A 24617-nucleotide genomic window follows, 5' to 3' on the forward strand; every position below is an offset into this window, starting at 1 on the left:
CCACAGCATTAGCGTCTGCACTTATCTGCCTGGTTTGTTTATTTCCATTCATATACTGGACAATCAACCCCCACCTTTAAGATTTATGTCCATGAAACATCTCTAAACTGATCTACCTTGAGAATCTAATAAAAACCTCTACCTTTCTATTCTTCTATCTAGAAGCCCATTACTCCATGTAGGACTTTACTGATGATTCTATATACTCTTTTTCCTAGTAACTGATTTTAATCTCATTCATCTACTGCCTTAAGGAGCCTGTGAGGGCATGGACCATATGTCTTTATCAAAAAGAATGTGATTTTAAAAAGTGTTAATAAAGCTTCAAAAGAAAACAGGAAATACAGAAACACAGATGAAAGAAGGAAGAGAAGAAAGGAAAGAGAGGCCATGGAGGGAATAAAACAAGTGAGATATGAAATGATTTAGAAAATAGTCCTTTCAATACATGGAGATATTAATGTACTTTATGAACTGATTGCTAGTTTGACTTTGTCATTCTGGTTGAATATTTTTCAATCTCCTTACCTCATGCTATAGTTTGAAAACTACATATGTAATTTAACAAATATCAACAGAGGGAGTTATTTGACCAGAAATACAAAAGCAATCAGCACTGACTATAAACTCTCTTTAGAAACAGCACCATAAAATTTGTATCCACTTGATCTAATCCCCCAATGAAAACTGAACAGTGAGTCCAAAGGCTTTAAATCATTTCCACATTGCCTGCTAAGAGAAAGTCTTTAGTGAGGTTTGGAATGATGTATACATTTCCAGACAAGCCTTTATTACAAAGATCTTGCATGCATCTCTGCAAGTCCAGGGACAAAAACAGAAATTTCATCAGCGTAAGTGGTGTCTTAAAAAGCACATTGTGTTTTATTTAGTCATGGGAAAGTGAAATACTCTTGAATTCCTTCTGCCTGTTCAGTAATGAGTATGGAAGTAGAGCAAGAACCTAATACTCACAGCAAATTAATGTAACTGTACTACATTACTGCCTACCTGGGAGAAGTTTTGCCAGTCCTAAACATAACTTGTAAATGTGATTGTGTTCAGTTTTCAATAGCTTTGATCTTTTAAGGATGACAGAATTACCTTTGGTAATTATTATCAAACCTGAACCCAAAGCCAAAACATGCCATAAATATATTACATTTTGTACTCACCGTACTTAGCCAACCAAATATGTACTTTATTTAATTAAAAAAAAAATAACAGGGGAATGGGGAGATATTTCAATTGGTAATGTGCCAGCTGGGAATGCATAAACACCAGGGGTGTGATCCCCAGCAGCCATATAAAAGGCCTGGCATGGCAGAACTCTTCTATAATTCCAGCCCTGGGTAATAGAGAAGAAGAAATTCACTGGCCAGACAACGGAGAAGGATTGATGAACTCTAGGGTCAGTGATATATCTTATCTAAAGCCATGGGTTGGAAAGTCTCAGAGAAAATGTGGGAATGTGACCTCCACACACACGATCCGACCTGAATAAACGTGTATGCACACCACACACATGCACAGAGAGGAATTCTGACTTTGTTTGCGCTTAACTGCATTTGTATTTTTCTGTCATGATTTCATTTTTTCTTTCAGTTTGTGCTAGAGGAAATAGGAATTTCCCATAGGCCAAGCCACCTTTGAAACGAGTATTTTCTTTAGTTTTTCCAGGAGAAAAATTTGTAAGCTGATAAAGGTATGTGTTGGCTATACTTTGGCTAAGCTGATAAAGGTATGTGTTGGCAATGTTTTAGTTAAGCTATGTTTTATTCTTAATGAAGAGCACGTTCAGCATTCATCAAAGGATATTAATAGTTTTTGCACATCATATTTCCATTTGACTTCTTTGTATAGGTAATTTTTTGTTATGTTAGGTTTCTCAGAAAAAATATAAGGAAAAAATCTTGCAAATTCCACTTCCTTACTAACAGGCAAGCATATTTTAAAGGCAAGAGGTCATTATCTTATATATGTGTGTGTGTGCATGTATATATACATATATATATATATATATGTGTGTGTGTGTGTGTCTGTGTATATATACATACATATATAAAATACCTTATATATATTACATATTATATATAAACATATATAAATACAATAATACATATTACATTCCTGCATGCCTTGGGAAAGTAACACACACGCACTCATATGTGTGTGTATATGTGTATTATATTCACTTAAGTGGAGGACAATACATTATTGACTAACCTAATTATGAATATGCATACTTCAGAATCCATTTAAATGAAAATGAGTGTTATGGTGGGGTAAACAATAGTCACATTCTAATTCAAGCCACCTAGTTATGAATAATACTTTATTATTTTGTGGCACTAATGGTTAGAAGCTGAGGTGCTAGAATTGCAGGATACTTTTTGAAGTACTGTGATATAAATATGTTATTTCTCTTTCAAGCCTAAGAAAAACAGTTCTCAAAGCAGACTGCTATTGCTGCACAGTACAACCTTCCCCTCCTGGATGAGTACCCTCATCTGGAGGCTGATCTACCCTGGGAGATTTTGTGTGCACTAGAATCCTAGGTATCGACAGTTTTAAAACAATGACTTAGCTCTGTGATTTAATATACTGTGTTCAGTGGTAAGTTATAAAAATAAAGGAGACCAAAACAAGATCAAGAGAGAATGCCAAATTGTCATTGTTTTTAACTACCTTTGTATTCTTTTAACAACCTTGTGTATCTTTTTCTTTCTTTTTTTTTCTTTTTTAAAGCTAGTTTTTAAAATGTCTGTAACAACAGGTATTCAATTTCTCAAAAACTGGTCAATTTAAATTTGTCAGTAAAACCCCAAAATTTTCATAGTTAACATATCTTGCTGTCTTTAAGCTTCTTGTGTTTACACTGGAATGCAGTTACTTTACTAATAACATAATGTCTAACTTTTGCATAGAAAAATAAGATAGTAACTATCAAGTAGGAAAATATTTTACACACAGATGCACACACACAGAGGAGGGAGGCAGAGAGATAGAGATAGAGAGCAGCAAACAGACACATAGACACACAAACACACACAGAAATGTGCGCATGCACTAACACAAACACACATACACAGAGAGAGAGAGAGAGAGAAGCAAACACAGACACACACACACACACAAAGTTAAAGAGAAAAGGACAATACTTTCAGAAAATAAATAATTTTGTATGATAGATTTGTAGAATGTAAGAACCAGACAGCTTAAAGACATTATAAAAAGTCTGAGTAAGTCTCTAAAAGATTAATGAAAGACAAAATTTAGTGATGGCAAGCATGTGATAAATTTGTTATAATTAAAAGCTAATTAAAGATTTCCTGATTTCAGATAGTGCCAGATTCTTATTTCATCAATGTGCTTCAGACTCTAGGCAGAAACTACAAAAAGAGGCAATGAGTTCCTAGACACTCTTTCTAAGCTTACCTTACAATTTGGCTTCTGTGATTTTCAACAATCAAGACAAAACCAAGTGTCCAAAAAGCTCAGAGAAAATTACTATTGACACATAAAAAAATCCTTAATGGTACCTTTAACTCTGGAAATGACATGTTCTCACAGAGAAAACTTGTCCCTCTGAAAAACCTTTAGCTGAAGAGTGGATACTACATAACTAATGCTTGGGTGGACAATGGGGAAGTGATGCCCATATTTGTCTTCTAAGAAATAGGCTCTTTTTTTTCTCTAAACAAAGAAAAAAACCATTGTAAAAATGTAATCACGCTCTACCTTTATGAGAGAGAAGGAATCTCCGGCTCCATTGATGGTAGCCAGTAAAAACTGATGCTTTCGCACATTTCCTGGCCAGTCTGTGGCCAGGCTTCTCTCTGTCCTGCCTCCAATGTGAGTCATTTCTTCAGCTGTATGGTATTAATATCTAGTTATGTTACACAAGAGAAGAGCACTAGCAATAAGTTGTGTTGTTTAAGAGACATCTTCCTCCTTCTTTTTCGGATGTATCCATGCCGGTTACTGGGATTTTCATTTAATAACCAATATATTCTGAGATCATCGTCTTAGTTTTAGCTAACCCATCTCCTAACCTCTTGTCAGTTAGGGTTGGTTTGCTAGCTGTGTGCTCCCATGCTGAGTTCTGTGACCCAAGATCAGGTTGCACTCTGGACATGGGAATTGTATTGAACAATGAACTGAGTGGATAATAAAAGGTCAGAGCTTGTGACTGGGCAGGAGAGTGAGGAAGGCAGAACTTGAGATCTAGCAGTGGGTCTCAGGTAGGGACCGGGAGGAGACTGAAAAAGGTAGGCAAAGTTAATATAGACATGAGGCAGGATCATCCATGAGGATGAACCATGAGCGAGCATATGGCCAAGAGAAAATCGCCCTGAGGACACACATGCAGCAGAGCAATCAGCAAGATTCAGTTGTCAAGTAACAAGGGGCATATGGTTGAGATGTAGGTTAAAATAGCTCAGAACCTGTTCATTTTAGGCTTACCGGTTGCTAAGAAAAATACCAGGTTTCTGTGTCTTTCATTCGAGAACTATACAGGCTCATGAAATTACTAATTTATTTGTTCAGGCTAGTTTTATGTCAACTTGACACAAACTGGAGTCATTAGAAAGGAGGGAACCTCAACTGAGAAAAATGCCTCTCATGATCCACCTGTAGAACTTTTTCTTCTTTGGTGATTGATGGGAGAGGGCCCAGCCCGAGGTGGGTGGTACCATCCCTGAGTTTGTGTAAGAAAACATTCTGTAAGAAAACATCCTGTGCAAAGCCAGAGAAGCAAGCCAGTTCCTCTACAGCCTCTGCACCAGCTCCTACATCCAATATTCTTCCCTGTTTGAACGTCTGTGCTGTACTCCTTCAGTGATGAACAGTGTTGTGCAAGTGTAAGCTGTATAAACCCTGTCTTCCCCAAGTTCCTTTCATCATGGTGTTTCACAGCAATAGTGATCCTAAAACCCATCTCCTCTCTCCAGTTCCCTACTCAGACATAAACTTTTAACGCTGAGTATTTCCCATAATTCCTGCCAGGGTGTCTTTGTTTACTATTCATCTAGTTGATATCCCCCTACCCCCTTGGGAGTCTGCAAATTTCCATGTAGCTTGTTCACGCAGCCTTTATTTTGGTTAAGTTTCCTGCCAGCATCTCATTTCCCCATCTCCTACTATCTCCACATTGGAACTTATCTTCAACAGCATTTTCTCTCTCTGCTTTCATTTTATAGATGGCTACTAAGAAACCTTGAATGAGTCATGATAACACAGGAAAAATGTTAATTTCTGTGGGAAGCCACATGTGCCGTTGCAGGGTGGTGCAGGCTACTGCTGGCCACCACACGTAAGTTTGGGCAAACAACCAATGCGTACTTATGCAGTAAAGTTTTTCGCCAAAACACTGCCTGGCATGATAATGAGGCTCTGCAAAGTACTAAGAGAGTTAACCAATCAGATGTGAGACATGAAAATGAGGTATGATAATGAGGTACTGAGAGAATAACCAATCAGATGTGAGACATGCAAATGAGGTATGTTAATGAGGTTTTGTGAGGTACTGAGAGAGAGGATGAGGAACATGCAAATGAGGTAGAATGCACAACCAATCCGGGTGTGAGACACCCCTCTCCTAGGCCTATATAAGCAGCACCAGTTCTGGGCTTGGGGTCTCTTCCCCTCTGCAATCAAGCTCTCCCAATAAACGTGTGTAGAAGGATCCTGTTGCAGCGTCGTTATTGCTGGCCAGTTCAGCACGTGCAAGAAATTTCTTTAACAATGGATTGTCAATCTCTCAGTTAATAACCGAAGACTCCTTCCTTAATCAACTTGGATATTAGCTATTGCTAATATATATATATATATATATATATATATATATATATATATATATATATAAACAGCAGAGGAATTATCAAGGACTATGAGAATGACTGGGACCTCCCAGAACATAGGAAATCCTACAACCTATAGATGCTGAGGAAGGCAGGTGACATATACTCAACCCACAGACATTTGAAACATTCATGGCTTCTCTATCTCTTTTCAGGTTCTGAACATCCCCAATTCTCAGGAGTGTCTTCCCCTTAAATATACTCTATCTATAGCACTATCAGTTGCTCCCTGGCCCAACTCCTTCTGGAGTTTCAATACATATTCCAAGACGGCCTCAAGCTCATGATTTTCCAACCTCCATCTCCAGAGTACTAGGGTAAGAGGGATGGGCTAGCCTAGTTTTCAATAATAGTTGTTTTAATAAGTGCATGCACATATAATTTTAAAGAATAATTGAAACTAAAACATAGTAATTTACATTATTGTTTGAAATTTAGAGACATAAAGATAATTATTTATTTATCTATTTTTGGTAAATTTCCAATTTTTCTAAAGTTATGAGTGCTCAAAATATTACTAACTTAACAGTGAATTTGTGAATTCCATATAGACAATAATTGGCACTGTATGGCTGAAGTGCAGGCCTGCCATGTTCAAGGCCAGCTTGTAAAGTGTGATGCATCAAATCATTCATGAGTTATATCTACTGAAGTTACTATATTAACGCTAATTTTTGTTTGTTTATTCTGAAATCACATCACATCCAAAAACAGGCAAAATTATGGAATTCCTATTATGTGCATTATACAATTTTCCTCAAATGCTGATATTCTACCCTATCTACTATATCCTTGTATCATGTTCTCCATCTCTGCTCCTGTGTCTATACATTTTTTCTCTTGTTTGCGGGTAATATCAAATATGATGCCCTTTACTCCTCAGATGCCTTATCTGGTCTCCTCAAAGCACAGGCAATTGTTTATACAATCATTATGCAATGAGAAAAAGTACTAGAATAGAATCATACATATTATTCTTGTTTTGTCAGTTCCACTGTCAGGATTGTTAGGGGTGGGGGAAAGAGGAAAATCTGTCCCAGGATCTAATCCAGTATTGAGTTGTTTCACAGTGAGATAATTTCAACCTATGACATTGCTCAGAATTCCAATATTTCTGTTTTTCTGTTTTTCTATTTTATAAAGGATATATGATTTCTTAAATTTAGATAATTTTTCTTGAGATAACCTTTCTATGTAGTCAATTCTGATCTGGATCTTAGGTTCTATGTAGTCAGGTCTGATCTGGAACTTATGGTTAGCCTCTTCCTTAGCTCACAAATATTGCTATTGTATTTGTGTACTACCAGACAAAACTGGAATGTCATTTTCAATTTCATTACTCTCTTCAAATGCCTGACATTTGTATTATTTTTTGGGTGGGAAGTTTACCATCTTAATCATCTTTAAGTAGACACTGTCTTTATTTTAAGAATATTTAAAATTTTGCACAAGTCATCTTCAGAACTTTTTTTAATCACAAAATTTCAACTCTGCACATGTGAAACAATTATTCTTCTCTTCAGTTCTACCTTCTGCCCTGTCTTTGAAATATTTACTTCTATAGTTGCTACCTACATTATAAAAATATTTTAGATAACATGGTATGTTTATTCTGTACAGCAGAACATCACAATAATTATGCCATACACATCAAAATGCTACACACAGATGAAGAGTTAGGAAATTTGTATCATCTGGATACTTGCAGTGATTTAAACTTTGAGTGGGATGGCATTCTCTTATGACTCTAATTTAATATTAGGCAGCTCTTTCAGGAATGTCGATAAGTAATTCCTAAATCAAAATTAAAACTCAATCCAATCTTTACCCCTTGCATTAGTCACGATACATATTGAGTGAAAAGAATTTCAACTTAACTGTAGGTTTTCTTTTCATATTAAATTTCCTTGTGGCCTTCATCTCCTTACTTTATACCAAATAGAATGGAGACCAGATCTTGATTTGCTGTGCACAGAAAATATTACATATTCGTGCTGTAATTCCTTACTTTAATTTGTTTTTCTCCAGAAAACAATCAATAGTTGAGCAACAAGTCAACTGCTATTGGATTTAATATTAAGACCACAGACAAGAGCTTGCCTTGACAGGATAATGACAGCTTCATTGTTTATAATCAGGAATCTCCTGTCACTGCCATCATCAAGGGTAGTAGCTATTCAGAGGTTCACTTTGCTTAATTTCACAAAAACAGATAATTCCAACACCAGAAATGTATTACTCAGATGTTGAGGTCACTTCATAAGCAGGACAGTCTTTTTTTTTTCCCCCTTGGCCATTTGTTCAAATTGCGAGCATCCAGAACAGCAGTATTACACCTCAGTTGCCAACCCTCAACTGCCGGATCTTTTCCCTTTGTGTATCTCTTCTGTAGTGTTTAACTTACACACATTTCACCTAAAATATGCCATGACTATTTTAAATTTTTCTAAAACCAGCAAGCATATATTTAGGATATAAGTGGTGCATATTAACTTGTGCAGTGACACATTTGCATATAGCAAATTTTGACTCTTAACACTTTATGTGTGACCGACTTTTCCTTTTCTTTTCCTACTCTATTATTTTCACAATTGAGATTATACTACAATACACTTTGGTCATATTCACCCCAATTCCTTTCCTTAACTCCTCTTAGCAGAGGATTTGAAAAGAGACCTTTTGCAGTATGTATAATCACTGCTTTTGATATTCGGTATAACCAATTCTCCACTCTTCATTCGCATACAAAAGTTCTTTGTATTTTATTAGAGTTATTGTGTGTTGGGAGTGGGTATGTTCATGCAATTCTTGAGTAGTAAGTCCTTACACCTGGTGAGACATTTGCCAGACTTCCCCATTCTCTTTTATAATCCTAAAGTATATTATGGAAATTACTCGAGATGTGCACTGACAGATGACTTGTGTATTTAATGACAGTAAAAGAAACTGAACATCAAAATAGAGGCTTTTCACTAATGAGAATCTGTGAGACTCTTCAGCAAAACATTAATCAGTTAACATTTCAATTCTCAATTATATTAGACAGTACATCTACTCATTAGAATTCTAAAGAGTGATTACACACATGGAGGACAGTTGTCTCCATATTATTGTACAAATTACTAATTTCTGCCAATTTTGTTAATCTGTCATCCTTCCTTGCTTGCTTCTTTCTTTCTTTTCCTGTTTCCTTCTTTCTTTTCCCTTTCTCTCTCTCTCTCTCTCTCTCTCTCTCTTTCTCCTCCCTTCTCTCTTTGCATTCATTTCTGTGAGTTGATTCACCTGTGAGTACTTAAGGACCAGAAGAAGGCAACCCTGTCCTTTATTTACTCCTTTGAAGGAATGCCCCCCCCCCCAAATATGTGGCTCATCCTTTCTCAGCTAGACCAGAACGGAGGTAGCTTTCGTGATCCTCTTGTGTTTGCCCACTGTAGAGATGACATTGCAGGCATTTGGGAGGAACTAAGCTTGCTGGTGAGAGAAACCAGTCTTCACAACGGGGAAACAAGTCCTCTTGATGACTGATCTATCTGTCCAGATTCTTATTGTGAATATGTTCTGTGGCCGTGTGTTATACAAAGGTTGATTGAAACAATGAGGGAAGTACAAATGCTTTAACTTATTTAATAATTTATAATGTGTATTTCCCACTAGTGTGGCATGATAAGCTGATTAAATTCCTTGGATGTTCATAGGATATGTAAAAGAAATAAATATGTGTCTTCTACATTCACCACAGAACATATACTATAGAATATGTGCCTTATGCATCATCTGGATACTAATTGACTTGGGACATTTTTCTTAATAAATCACTTTTGAAATAATGGTACAATAAGCAAAATTGAATCTTAAATTGTCTTTCAGGACTAGAACTCAAGTTGAAAATCAATTAAGGTATGATTGAGTCTTCCTAGCATCAGAAGAGGGAAGCATATAAATAGTTATAATTTATTTATGTATAACCACACATATTCTATTCAATAATAATTTATTTATAGGTTATCAATTTATTTACATTTGTATTTATACGATGTTCTCAATCCTAAGGTTGCTCTTAAAATATTTAATGCACAGTTTTTGGTGGCCACAAAATATATGAGTCAGGGAAGAACTCAGTGATTTGGAGTCACCTACTGGGGGCATATGGATTTTAATGTGGATGAGGGCACCCCTCCAGGGTATTTGGGTTTTGCCTTTGGTTGCTAATCCTCTGGAAGTGAGTAATAAGAATATTGGTTTCTAAGGGTCAATATAGCTTATTTTTATTTTATGATGTCCATTATGTACTAAATACACAAAGTACTCTACAGATTAGGATTCTGTCTAGTCTAGTATTATTTCTGACATTTGTCATGTGTTTCTGGTTCTCTTTGTCATCCCTCATTAGAAAGCATCCCTGTGAGAGAAAACTCAACACAATGTGTCTATCTCATTTGGCAATTATTCAAGTCCAGTCTCTAGACTCTTTTCAATACTTTTAAACACTAATTGGATGGATGCATAGTATAAAAGTATCTAGCACATGGGAGAGTAGGGTAAACCCTGCTGCTGAAGCTTCACACTACTTAGATTTGAATTTTAGCCTCAGCTTTAGCACAGCTCTGAGGCATATTACACCAACTACAGAAGCAAAGCCTGGTATCTCTGGGTTGCTCAGTGTTTTTCTGAGCTGGAGTGAGTTATCGCGTAGGTGTGAAACATGTTAAATTTTTAAAATGTCATACAAAATCAATATAACATCCTAATTTCACCTAAAATAAATACTTAGGTAACACTGTGGACAGAATAAGAGAAATTAGGAAATTCCCAGCAGGTTTTATATACTGGGAAAGTTGTCCCAGGTGAAAGGGTGGTAGAAATATTGACAAGGGATTGTTTGGGAAAAGATAACTTTAAAGAAAGAATCATTTCATTTTAAGTAGACAAGGTACAGCTCAGGGGTCCCATCTGGAAGGGAAGGGTACCTCCCTTATTCCTCCTTCCTTGGCGATTCTTGTGGGTAAAATGCTCATTTAAATAAAGATGGGGCATATACAAAGTAGTTCAGCAGCATTCCCACCGCAGTGAAAGAGACCCTGATGTCTAAAATAGGAGAACATCAGAGCGACAGAAGTTAGGCATCATCTAGCTTCTTTCATTCACAATTCTCCCCGCTAAGTTTACACAGTGAGTGAATTTTGCACCATAGGAATGGGTGGATCCCTAGAACTAATTCCGTATCATGGCAAGATACACTGGAAGCGTTTTGCTCTACTACAGAATCCAGGCACTTCTTCATTTGTACATTCGTGGACATCCTTCTGCCCCAAGATGTAGGTCATGGGAAACACAGCCCACATTTTGTCTCGGATTTCCAACCTTGCCCAAGAGTCTGTGATCATCCAGGGGAGAGACACCTGTGCCTTGGGGACCCAGGTGAAGTGCTCAGCCTCTGTGCTCATGGGGCACACATTCTTGCTCTCTCATCCTCCTGCCTGCCTGGCAGCCCGCACCCACTCCACAGCACTGTCCAGGCCTGAGAACACGGCGGGCTCAGGCGGCCAGGAGAGTGCGCTTGCACTTCGCACACCCCTCCCCTCCGCAGCAGCCTCCTGCCACTCAGGCGACTCGACTTGCGGCCCCGCCCAATGATAGTCCACAGTCTCCGCGTGCGCCCCGCCCTCGGACTCCGCTTCCAATAAGAAGCCGGCGGGGGTGGGCCGCACGGGCATCCTCTCCAGCTGAGGCCGCGGCCGGAGCCAGGCTGGGGCGCGGGAGAGGCAAGTACCGGCGCTGTCTGCGCAGCCCCAGGCGCTAGAGCTGCGCTCTCCGGAGGAAGAAAGGTTCCCGGGGGAGCCAGGGACCGAGGCTTCCGAGCAGGCGGAATTTGCGCCTGACCGGGCACGGTCCGAAGTCCGCGATATGGGAGAAGAGAAATACTTGCCAGAGCTGATGGCAGAGAAGGATAGCCTGGATCCATCTTTTGTGCACGCGTCGCGCCTTCTGGCGGAAGGTAGGACCGGCCCGGCTCCTGCCAGCCCCGGCAAGCCGAAGTTGGGGAGGGCGATCGCTCCGCTGGGCAGAAACTGTCCCTGAGAGCCCTTTCCTAATGCAGGAGCACAGCGCTGGATGCCGGGCTCCTCCAAGGCTCAATTAGCCCTGAGGTCTAATGGCAGAGTGATGCGACCTGTTAGGGTCCTGGACAGGGAAACTAGCAAGTGTCAGGTGGTCCACCGGGACCTTGTTACTTTGCAGAAGCCAGCAAAATCAGTTCAGGAGTAAATGCGATCCATTTACTCCTGAATTCTGAGAGTATCTTGGTCACAGATTAGCGTTATTATTTATTTATTTATTTATTTGTAATATATATATATATATATATATATATATATATATATATATATGTTTTTTCCTTCTGCATTTCAAAGTGATTTTGATAGCCTTTAATCGGTATTTCCCCTGGAAAGTCTTAGAATTATTCAACAATAAAGTATGCATGTTCGTATATTTATGTGAGCATGATAAGCAGAGGCTAAAGTGCTTATAAATGTATTCAAAAGGTGATGATTGGGTACTATGCAAGATATTGGTCTCTAGGAACGCTCCATAATTGATCAACTGATTTTTAAACCAGGTGTGCGTTTTCTTTTGTGTACCTGTGATGTAGCAGAGATTCAGTTCCCAGAGGAGCATCTATGTCTTGCCTTTTGCAATGCTTTGAAAGGTCTTTTGAAAAAAAGGTACACATGAAAACTTCTCCGTCAGAAATATTAACCCAATATAGTTCCATATATGTGAAACAATGGTAGCAACTGAAGACATCCCTGATACCTGGTACCCCGCATTCTCCTATTTAACACAACTGCAGAAATTTTGGATGAATGTTTTATTAATAATGAAGTGCTTCATCATCAAACTGGCTACAGTGCAGATTTGTTGCTTGAGGTCTTACCCATAGAAGAATCAATGACATCTTTCTCTCATCATGCCCCTCAGCATTAAAATACTTTTGAGATTTACTTGTGCATCATAGAAAGATTTTTACTCATACGATTCAGAGACATTAGATGCATTTTGGCATTTTTAGTGGTTGCTATTTATTATAACCTATAATAACAAAGTATCTCATGAAAGACTGCCAGGAAAAAATGTGGAATGTGAAATACTTATCCTGTTTTCAAGCGAAAAGCTGGCTTTGTAGTTAGGCAGTGAAATGCAATCATGTTTACCACTACCTAATAATCAAGTCATAATAAATGAAACTGAAATACGAAAGTTACGAACAGTACTCTTTTCCCTTGTTGGAGAGCAACTGCATATTGGAAAATAATGACTCAATAAGCATGAACCGATTTAAAATGAGTTCTTTTATTTGTTCGCTTCAGTCAGTTCTTCAGAAGTATTTCCATTCAGTGTACAATGAAAGCAGATTCACAATCTTCTCTGACCTGGAGCTCTCTTTGGGACAGATGGCTCAATAATTAGCTCATTTAATAATTTAATAATTAGCTCAATTAATGTGTATTAATTGTATTTCTAAAGCTTACAGAACTAAGAGATGTAGATAAAAGTCTTACCAGGGTGAGATGCATGGGTATTCTTGACCAGTAAAATAGTTAGGAGACCACAAAGTATCTGGTTTCCTGCTGTCTTTTTCTTTCCCAAACACTAGATTTCTTCAGACTTAGGAAATTGTTCTAATGTACCTTGTAATTTAATTTTTTCCCAGCAGGGGGAAGCATGGCCTGCTTTTGTAATGGGTTATTTAAAAAACTTGGGACTAGAAAGGCATCTCAGTAAGAAACAAAGAGGGTGCCTAAATTTCAGAGAATTCCTTTTTTTTTTTTTTTTTTTTTTTTGACTAATGAGAAAAGAGAGAAAGAGAAGGATAGAGGTGGCGGCAGTAATCCTAGAGTAGTTAGATAGTTCCATAAAAAGATGCACAGGGCCGCCATCACTTCTGTAACTGTACACATGCTTACTAGAGTGTAAGGTAAGCGTGCTTTGGAGTCTCAGCGAATCAGAATGCACATGTTGCATTATAGATTTTTTTTCCATTGTCTTCTCAAAGGCCATTTGTGAGGGTTTCTAGGATCACAGTAGAGATTTTATTTCTCATACCTGGAAATGCTGCGTTTGAAGGCATCGGCTATAAATAAACCTGACACAGATACTCAAATGGAAGGAAGGGGCACACTGGAGTGCATGTCAGCAGTGCTGGGCAGACAGTCTTGAGACTGAGGGGGGCAGTAAAAATGATCCAGATGATTCCATTCTTTGGAATGAGTTTCTAGAGGCAGAGATATAAAGCAGGGAGCTCTCACAATGACTTACTTTGCTTTCTGGTTAGTGATAGATACCAGCCTCTCCTTAGTTGTGCCTGTTTCTTTAAGGGTACAAGGCTGTGGGGCTTTGAATAACTTTTTGTTGTTGTTGTTGTTGCTTTCATTGTATTTTATTTCATTTGTTTCTGTTTTGTATTTTCAGTAGGGGTCATACAAAAATAATTAAAAGACAATAATTTATGATTTTGACTATTAGTTATAGCAGATTTTGAATAATATGTGTTAAGGGGTTTGTATAATGCATAACTTCCCTGCTGTAATTACAGTTTTATGTAGTTGGCCATTTGTTATGGAAGGTGTTTGTGAATCTGCTAACGGGGCAAACCCAGCATGATTCTGAAAGTTCTGGCGTAGGTCGGATTCTGCTTTAGCCTTGGAGTTACATGAGGTTATTTGTATCTGTGATACCTTAATTTGATTCCATGCTTATTTAGCCGAATTTTGTAAGCTTTTCTTCCCTGGTCCCAGTTTTCTTGTCTCAAAGAAAATAGTGAGAATAGGAGATCCTAATGTTTCCAGAATTCTTATTCATTCCCAGATGCCTGCTGCTCAGAAGAGTGATGTTTTCGGATTCTGAACAGAAAAAAAAAAAAAAAAAAAAAAAAAAAGAAAGAAACGAAAAGAAAAAAATCAATAGCTGAACATTTTTGGTATTTTTCCATTCCTTCCCAGTATAAGTAAATATAATAATAATACATTTCTTTCACTATAGCATGATTTGAGGCATGTACACGATGCTGTATAGTGGAGACAGATTCACGCTCTTAATTCTATTGAACTACTTTGAAGGCTTGGGTCTTGTATGTGAAGTACGTTCGTGAACAGATGCTTGTTTTTGGTTGAACATGCTGGGTGGCAGATTCACACTTCTTGATTCAATTGCAGCATTTAATCCTTTCCGAAGTATTATTCCATTCAAGTAAAAATGATTCAGACAAGGCTTTCTACTCTGCATTCTTCACAAATATTAACAGATTAACTGATGTTTTAGCTAATTAGTGGTGAGGAAAAATCAAAGATTAACAAAATAGTTTCTGAGCTACTCTAGGACTCTTGGTGACAGACTTGGCCTGACAACTGTAGTTAGCCTTTATGTTTACCGATACATACGGGTTTTTAAGTGTGGGAAGATGCCATCCATTTGTATTTATCACAAATGATGACATATCAAAACCGAGCTGGACTTAAATTCTCAGTAAGGATAACTTTAAATTTTAGACCATATTCCCTAAATGTTCTCTACAGAGCCAGGCAAAATGGTTAAGTCATGGAACTTATCGACCCTGTGCCTAAAATCATCTTCTGGTTAATAAAAAACATCTACTCACACAACTATTTCAGTGGACTTTCCTCTTGATGAATCTAATGTTTTTTTTTTCTCTCTATTGATATTGTATAATCTTATTTACATTTTGAAAATAAAAACAAACATGGGCATAGATTAAATTCTTGATATCTTCAGTCTGCATTCAAACCAATGAATAACATAGTAAAACAATCCATTTTAGCAATGAACAATCTGGTACTGAGTACTGACCTCTCCACAGGCTGTGCTGACATGAAGATGTGTTTGCTTTCCTGTATGGTACTCCTTTTTTTCCCCTATCTGTAAAATGGGAAATACAATGCCGATCAGACAGATAATTTGAGGTTAAGTATTTTTGCTTACAGTAAAAAGGGGAGAATTTTATATAAATATAAGAAACACATTTCTTTAGCATTTGAACACGTCTGCTTAACCACATTTGAGACTAGATTTGATAAGAATAGGAAAATAATTCCTACTTTGCTATTTGAATCAATGCTGAATAAAAATTTAGCTCATAAACAAAATGAGAAAACAGATTTTCATGATTGCAGGGAGAGATTTTTTTTTTTTAAATGCCCCTTCCCATCAATGGTTACTTCTCAGGGTAGGTTTTTTTTTTTTTTTTTTTTTCTTTTCTTTTCTTTTCTTTTCTTTTCTTTTCTTTTCTTTTCTTTTCTTGTTTCTTTCAATGACGAAGTCAGACCTCATCAAGCATCTTCAGCTTACAATGCCTTCCCCCTTATCAGCTTCCCGGGTCTCTGTGTATATGCTTTGTTGTGTTCCTTACTTCCTACCGCATGCAGACTACATGCCCTTCACATACAGACTTTCTATTCATGCTTCCATACTCCATGTCCATCTGACCCCCTATCCTCACATGCAGACCCCATGCTCATCCTAACAGGCAGATCCCATGGCCATCATCACATGAAGATCACATGTTCATCCTCACATGTAGATTTTAGTTAGGGCTTACTTCTGTAAACAGACACATGACCAACGCAACTCTTATAAGGACAACATTATTTGGGGATGGCTTATAGGTTCACAAGTTCGGTCCATTATCATCAAGGTGGAAGCATGGGAGCATCTAAGTAGGCATGGTGCAGGAGGAGCTGAGACTCCCACATCTTCATCTAAAGGCTGCTAGTGGGACTGACAGCAGCTAGGATGAGGGTCTTAAATCCATGACCACAGTGACACACCTACTCCAACAAGGTCAAACCTCCTAATAGTGCCACTCCCTGGGCCAAGCATATACAAACCATCATACAGACCCAATGTCTATCCTCATGTGCAGATCCCATGTCTATCCCTTTATTCAGGCTTCATGTCCATCTTTACATGCAGATCATATGTCCATCTGCACATGCAGACCCCATGTTCATCCTCACATGCAGGCCCCATGTCCATCCTTACATGCAGACCCCATGTTCATCCTCACAGGCAGACCCCATATCCATCCTCACATGCAGGCCCCATGTCCATCCTTACATGCAGACTCCATGTCCATCCTCACATGCAGATCATATGTCCATCTGCACATGCAGACCCCATGTTCATCCTCACATGCAGACCCCATGTCCATCCTCACATGCAGACACCATGTCCATCCTCACATGCAGATCATATGTCCATCTGCACATGCAGACCCCATGTTCATCCTCACATGCAGGCCCCATGTCCATCCTTACATGCAGACCCCATGTTCATCCTCACAGGCAGACCCCATATCCATCCTCACATGCAGGCCCCATGTCCATCCTTACATGCAGACTCCATGTCCATCCTCACATGCAGATCATATGTCCATCTGCACATGCAGACCCCATGTTCATCCTCACATGCAGACCCCATGTCCATCCTCACATGCAGACACCATGTCCATCCTCACATGCAGATCATATGTCCATCTGCACATGCAGACCCCATGTCCATCCTCACATGCAGACCCCATGTTCATCCTCACAGGCAGACCCCATATCCATCGTCACATGCAGACCCCATGTCCATCCTCACATGCAGACCCCATGTTCATCCTTTTAGGCAGGCTCCATGTCCATCCTCATTTTCTTGTAATAACAACAACTGATTATGTTCTTTCAGAGTTAACCCACATCTACATCACCAGTGCTTCCCATGCACACTGAGGTTGTTTTGGAGACAAAGTTCTTTCCTTGGGTCCCCTACTTCTATTTATTCTTGTAACTGCCTTTTCAACATGAATAACTTCAAAAATAGAATGTGTCTCACTTGCAAAAGTAATGATATTAATTTTTCTTGACACTTATCCTCCCTTGTGTCTTTCAAGTGTCTGATGTTATCAATCTGCATGTGGGCCCCTCATTTTTCTTATTTTATTTTCTTGAAACCCTTCAGTCTAGCCTGTGTCTTCAATACTGTCCTAAAACAGTCACTCTACTGTCAGAGTCACCACTAACAGCTGTGTCCAGTTTCTCTCTGCTTTCTCCCTACCCATTGGGCCTGTACTTCCTACTGTTGATACTCTCGCAGGGTCCTTCTCCTCCCTTTGCTTGGGCAGCTGGCAAGGTTCACCTTCTTTTTAGACACTTCTGCCTCTCTGTCCACTTCAATAAATACTGTATTTCACAAGGATTCATCCAAAGTGGAATTTTGACTAGCTCATGCTTTTTAAACTAATTTCTTTTTTCTGAAACATGTAGTTCATACTCTTTGGCACTCTTACTACATATCTCCTTTGCAGTCTTAACTTTTGATCCTTTCATCTTGATTTATCTCACCTGGAACAAATAATTCACTTCCCTATGGCAGCTCTCCTCATCCTTACCTGTCCACCCCAATGCTGCTCTACATGGTTTCTGTTTTCTCAAGATCACTGATGTCAATTCATCATTCCAGGGTGGACTGGTCCATATCAGTAGATTGCACTCATAAAGCAGAGCAAATTATCAGCATTGAATCAACTGTATCCACTATGAAAGCTGTTCAGATAGTGCTCTTCAGCCCACTCACAGAAAGTTTTTCTTCAGCAGACTTCAGAAGCTTTCCCTGGGGGCCTCTTTCCTATGCCATCTGGCATGATATATAGTTGTCTGCCTCTTTTCTCCCTCCTGTAACTTGGGTTTCATAAGTGTTGTGTCTCTCTGGAATGACCTTCCTTAATTTGTCTACCTGGTTGGAATTACTATTCATTCAACAATTGGGGCCAGGTTGCCCCTTAGTCTGTGAAATAGCTTATTCATTTATCTGGGTTATCTATTGTGGATTAGAATAACCTGCCTCTCTTGTTTTTGACTTTTGCACAGCTACACTGCAACATGCAGTTTTATTGGATTTTGTGTTTCTTTTCTCTAGCCCGGAGGTTGGATTTGTGACTTAGGTCTTTGAATCTTTAATGCTTGCCTTCATTCTCTGCATCTGACACATGGATACTAAGTGGATGAAATCAGTCTTACATATTACCTTTATTCTAGTTAGAAGACATCCCCTGAAAACAAAATTCCAGAAACTCGTTCACTGTCAAATTCAGCCATATTTTATCAAGTCTTACTTCTAATCACAGAGGAACATTTTCAGAGCATGTATTCATCAAAACAAAACAAATCAAACAAAAAACCCCAAACCCCAAACTTATTTTGCAGTTGTTATGCATTTGCCAGTAATTGTGAAATGAGAAGCTATTTTAGTGTATAATATCCAAACTGAGAAGATGGCATTGATAGTCTGTGAGGGCACAGCTTTGTCTTGTGTGGTCCTGTGTAGGCTTGATTGATTACTACTGCTGAGATGTCCAACTGTCTCCCCCAAAGATCTTCTACATTAATGCCTAGGTTACTCCCTCACAATGTACCTGCCTATTGTTTACAGTTAATTCAGGTTTTTAGCCAACAGCCCTTCCTTTTCCTTTTCTTCTTGGATTCTCACAACAAAGGGTATACATCTTTTTCTGTGGCCCCTGACCTCCATCCAATGGATGGTTGGCTGTGAGTATCTGCATCTGTCTCAGTCAGCTGCTGGCAGGGCCTCCCAGAGGACAGCCATGTTAAGCTCCTGTCAGCAAGTACAACATAGCATTAGTAATAGTGCCAGGGTTTGGTTCCTGCCCATGCTATGGATCCCAAGTTGGGATACTCACTAGTCGGCCATTTCTTCAGTTTCTGCTCCATTTTTGTCCCTGCATTTCTTTTAGAGAGGAACAATTTGGGGTCAACATTTTTTAGAAGGTGGGTTGGTGTCCCCATTCCTCCACTAGGGTCACTGTCTAACTACTTAAGATGGTCTCTTCAGGTTCTAAATCCCCACCGTTTAGCATTTTGGCTAAGGTCATCCACATTGAGTCCTGGGAGCCTCCTCCATCCCTGAGACTTTCTAGAGACTCCCCCTAACCACCACCCCTGGCATATTTCCATTCATTCTCCTGACCCTCTGGGTTTCTCCCTATACCAGTTCCTTCCCTCCCCTCCTTCCCTCCCTCCCCTCCCTCCCTCCCTCCCCTCTCTCCCTTCCCTCCCTCTCTCTCTCCCTCCCTCCCTCTGCAGTAATTATTTTGTTCTACCTTCTAAGTGTGATTGAAGTATCCTCATTTGGGCCTTTCTTCATGTCACATATCCTCTTTTGTTCTGTATATATTATAATAAATACATATTGTTGGGTGGTTGTGGCTCATGCCTTTAATCCGTGTATTCAGGGGGTAGAGACAGGTAGATCTCTGTGAGTTTGAGGCCAACCTGGTCTACAGAGTGCATGGGCTACATAGAGATATCCTGTCTCAAAAAATTAAATAAATGTATGAAATATATATTAACTGAAATTATATTTTTATACATCTGTAGTTTTTAAAACTATCAATAGCAAATGTTTTACTTTATTTTTAGGTTAAATTTACTATATTTTTATTTCAAAAATAAAAAAATGTTAAATTTAAATAAAATAAGAATGACCAAGAAATAGATTATTTTTCTTTTCCAAAAAGATGATTAGTAGTTGATTTCTCAAATAGCAAATACTCATGTTATAGGAGCCCTCATTTTCTTAAGTGAAAAATCCTTTAATGACTGCATGCTTGATACTTCCAGTATTTGAGGAGTCAGGACCCAGACATTCCTTTGCTATGTCACTAACTCCTTGAAATTAGTTATTCACAGCTCATCTTCATTCACAATAGAAAGATGGTAAACATTTAAGAACAATGGATTGCTTTAAGTTACTTTCTATAAACATTCTTAATTTAGCTATAGTTTGGGAAACATTCTATTGGGCTAGGACCCTATTATATTTAATCACACAATCACACTTGTTCTTTAATGTGAGTTGGTGACAATAAAGATATACTGTTGATATACATAGAGATATTACATGATTAATTCGTGAAGTCTATGGGCCATAGGGGATTTAACAATTCATGTGTGTATTCAATGCACATAAGTACATATACATGCTGATGATATCAATATTTTATGGATGATCTGCTAGGTCTCATGTGAAATTTGAAGAACAGTTATTTTGAAGATCACAGGGATTCAGAGTCCCCAGGCCTACTATTGACTGCTCATACATAGGTCATGATCTTTGTGGGGGATGGCATGGGGTGTTGTACAGAGCTTACCTTGACTTTTACTCACAAATCACCCTAGATTATTATTGGCATTGTTCTTACAAGTGACAGGACTGAATGCTTATTATTTAACAAATTTCATATAGAAGAAAAGAAATGTTGATCTGAAATCCAGATTTTCACACCCAAAGGCCATTAAAATATAGTGCTTCACAGGGTAGAGACAAGAATTATTCATGCTTTGAAGGAAGGTCAGATATTAATGTATAAAATTCATGTAGAATATTTAATATTAATTTTTCAGTAAACTGCTCATATTAGTTTATGAATGCAAGTATTACATGAATTATTATGCAGTGTTATAAAATAACTACAGTGAGTAAAAGGTGCATGGATTAGCGGTGTGGGGATTTACAGAATACACCCACACTGAGGAACCACAAATACCTTATATTTAAGGATGCTTAGTAATATTCTAGAGAGGCATAAGTGAACATTTCAGCATTTTTTATTTTCAATTTAATAACTCAGAAGTTATTGGAGAAGTTGTGTGATTTGCCAAGGTATTTTCTTTCCAATTTTATTAAAGGAGAACTTCATATATTTTTTTGAATTTTTCTCTCAACCAACCAACCAACAAACAAACAAAAAACCAAACCAAGCAAACAAACAAACAAACAAAACAAACAAACCTGAAGCTTCTTTCATGGCTCTTGAGCAGTGAGGACTTGGTTTAATATTTGAAAACAAGTGGATTGCAGATTTGGGCAGAAAGAGATGTCTTGATTTAAATGTTAGCCATAGGTGTGAGCTTTTCGAATTTAGTAAGTTAGAAACAGATTGATTGATTGATATTTCTGTGATGTTATCACAGAGGATGGAACTAATGACTATGTCCTTTAAGATGTTCATGATTAGGTTTATTGTACTAATCAGGAAGCAGACTCTGCATGGTTTCCCCAGGGCGCATTTTAGCAGGTGTGTGTCTCTATGTTGGATAACGTCAGGCTCCAAGAGCAGCTCAGCAGATGTAGCCTTAGTGGCAAAAAACAATGAAAGAATGTGTTGAATGACTGTAAGAGGATGATTAAGTAATTAGACATTCATTTAACATGTTTTCTTTTACAAGTCTTTAGATTATATTACAAAAGTAAGGAATATTGCTCTCATTGTAAGGTAAAGAGACTGGTTAGGTGACAGCATCACTAACATGTATTTTCTTTGAGAACTTCATACATGAGCGCTGCTTCTGTACCACACATATCTTTCCTTCTTGCCTCCAACCTCTCCCATATCAACTCCTACAAAATAAATTCTTAACCACTTTTAAAAATATTATTTTTAAATGTATACACACACACACACACATATACATACACATACTCGTGTCTAGTTTATTGAATCTATTTAGGCCAGTTAACATTGCTTATACACTCATGTGTCCAGGCTGACAGTTTGGCACTGGAGACCACATGCAGGAGCTCAGCCCTGTAGCAAGCTGATTCTCCTTGTCTCTGCAGCCATCGATCAGCTCTGCTCCTCTCTTAGCGGCAGAACCATAGGCACATATTTGATACAATTAGAAAACAGGTCAAAAGATGTTACTAAACATTTACACACACACACACACACACACACACAAACTTGTTTCAGGGAATACAAAAATCCTACTTTAGTAAACTTTTAGATGACTTAAAATGCTTATTAATATATAATTTCCTGATTCATTTAAATTAACTTTCTCCAGGAAATTAAGGAATTTGATTTACACACAGTAGGGCATTCATTTCTTATAACATGAAAGCATGGGAGTAGAATCCACCCACTGCACATAAACATGTAAGTGTTATAAACGAAAACATTGAATTGAGTATAAAACTGGACTAAGGGTGTTATACTCTTTTTTTTTTTTTTTTTTTTTTTTTTTGGTTTTTCGAGACAGGGTTTCTCTGTGTAGTCCTGGCTGATCCTGGAACTCACTCTGTAGACCAGGCTGGCCTCGAACTCAGAAATCCACCTGCCTCTGCCTCCCCAGTGCTGGGATTAAAGGCATGTGCCACCACGCCCGGCAGGGTGTTATACTCTTATTGAAAGACTTAGATTGAGTTTACAGTTCTTCTTCTGGAATTCAAGACCTGGTGAAGTAGGGCCTTTAAGTTGTGTGAATTTGAAAGAATATTTTGTGGGTTGAGGCAGATGGCATTTTATGGTATTTTATTGCTTTGGAATGGACTTAGAGAATGATACATGGGTGTGAGTTATTCTAGTCTACTAAAACTTGTGAAATACTGGAAGTTATATCACATCCACAGAAGGAAAGTCTGGTAGAATAAACCATTATGATAATTAAAAGCAATTTAATAAAGATAAAAGAAGTGATGAGTATTGGCAATGATTTGCAATAAACCAGATGTTTTCCCTCTGAATAAAATCCATAGAATGCACACAGGCACACATATACAAAATGCATAACATACGTGTGCTACTCATAGATTATACATGGGATTGATGGAGTAAATAGAGGTTTGTTCAAAGTGGTTCTCTCTGCTAGCACTGTCTCACATATGCATTAGGGGGGAGGTGACAGGGAGTGTAGGAAACTACATAAACAGTTTCCATAGCATGTGTTAATTATATCAGTAAAGCAAATACAGGATGCCAGGCAGGATACCCGAGAAAGTCTACAGAAATCTTAGGGACCTTCTATAGGAGGGAGCTTGTGAATCGAAATCTGAAAAATAAGTACAGTCTGGCCAGAAGTTAAGTGTGTATGGCGATATAAGTGCAGAGTTTCAAGAGAAACTCTTGGTGCAACTCTCAGAAATCTTGTTCTGTCTCTAAGGTGTGCACCACCCATTTCCTCTCACATGTCTTTCCTCCTTTCTGAATGGCCATGCTTAGATATGTATAAAACCATTCTTTTTTCATTTTTTTACATTTTTTTTTTTGTAAATCACTTTACATCCTGGTCGAGGCTCCCTCCCTCCTCTCTTCTCAGTCCCAAACTTACAGATCCCTCCTAAGATAAGGGAACCTCACCTCCCTTGGGTACCATTGCACCTTGAGACATCCAGTCCCAGCAGGACTAGGTACATCCCATCCCACTGAGGCTCAACCAGACGGTCTAATTAAGGGGAGGGGGATCTAATGGCAGGGAACAGAGACCAAACCAGCTCCTGCACCATTTGTTAAGGGACCCACATGAAGACCAAGCTGCACCTTTGCTACAAATGTGTAGGGGGTTGAGTTCAAGCTCCTGCCTGCTCTTTGATTGGTGGCCCAGACTCTGTGAGCCCTCATGGTTCCAGGACAGTTGATTCTAGGTCTTCTTGTGGTATCTTTGACTTCTCTGGCTTGCTCACTTCTATCCCTGACTCTTCCATGGGAGTTCAGAGCTCTGCCTGATATTTGGCTATGGATCTCCGAATCTGTCTCCATCTGCTGCTGGATGAATCCTCTCAAGACACAATTATGTTTGGTTCCTGTCTGCAAGCACAACAGACTATTGTCAGGGGTTGACTCTCTCCCATGGGGTATGTCTCAAGTTGGAGCAATCATTGGTTTACAACCAATGACTACCCCAA

The 24617-nt window shown here is 38.6% G+C and overlaps 1 protein-coding gene across 2 annotated transcripts in view; it reads left to right on the forward strand.

Moving 5' to 3' along the window:
• The first annotated feature begins 11622 nt into the window (after positions 1-11622).
• Khdrbs2 (KH RNA binding domain containing, signal transduction associated 2) overlaps positions 11623-24617 on the forward strand; it is a 488795-nt gene continuing 475800 nt past the window's right edge. For both annotated transcript variants that reach the window (XR_015046810.1, XM_021163203.2), the window contains exon 1: positions 11623-11856. Coding sequence is in view for 1 of the 2 variants with exons in the window: in XM_021163203.2 (XP_021018862.1) it covers positions 11766-11856 (91 nt within the window). In the remaining variant the exon portion in view is untranslated. The remainder of the gene's footprint in view (positions 11857-24617) is intronic.

The sequence above is a fragment of the Mus caroli genome, unplaced genomic scaffold (assembly GCF_978045245.1).
Source record: "Mus caroli unplaced genomic scaffold, Mus_caroli_1 scaffold_1, whole genome shotgun sequence".
NCBI classification, from domain to species: domain Eukaryota; kingdom Metazoa; phylum Chordata; class Mammalia; order Rodentia; family Muridae; genus Mus; species Mus caroli.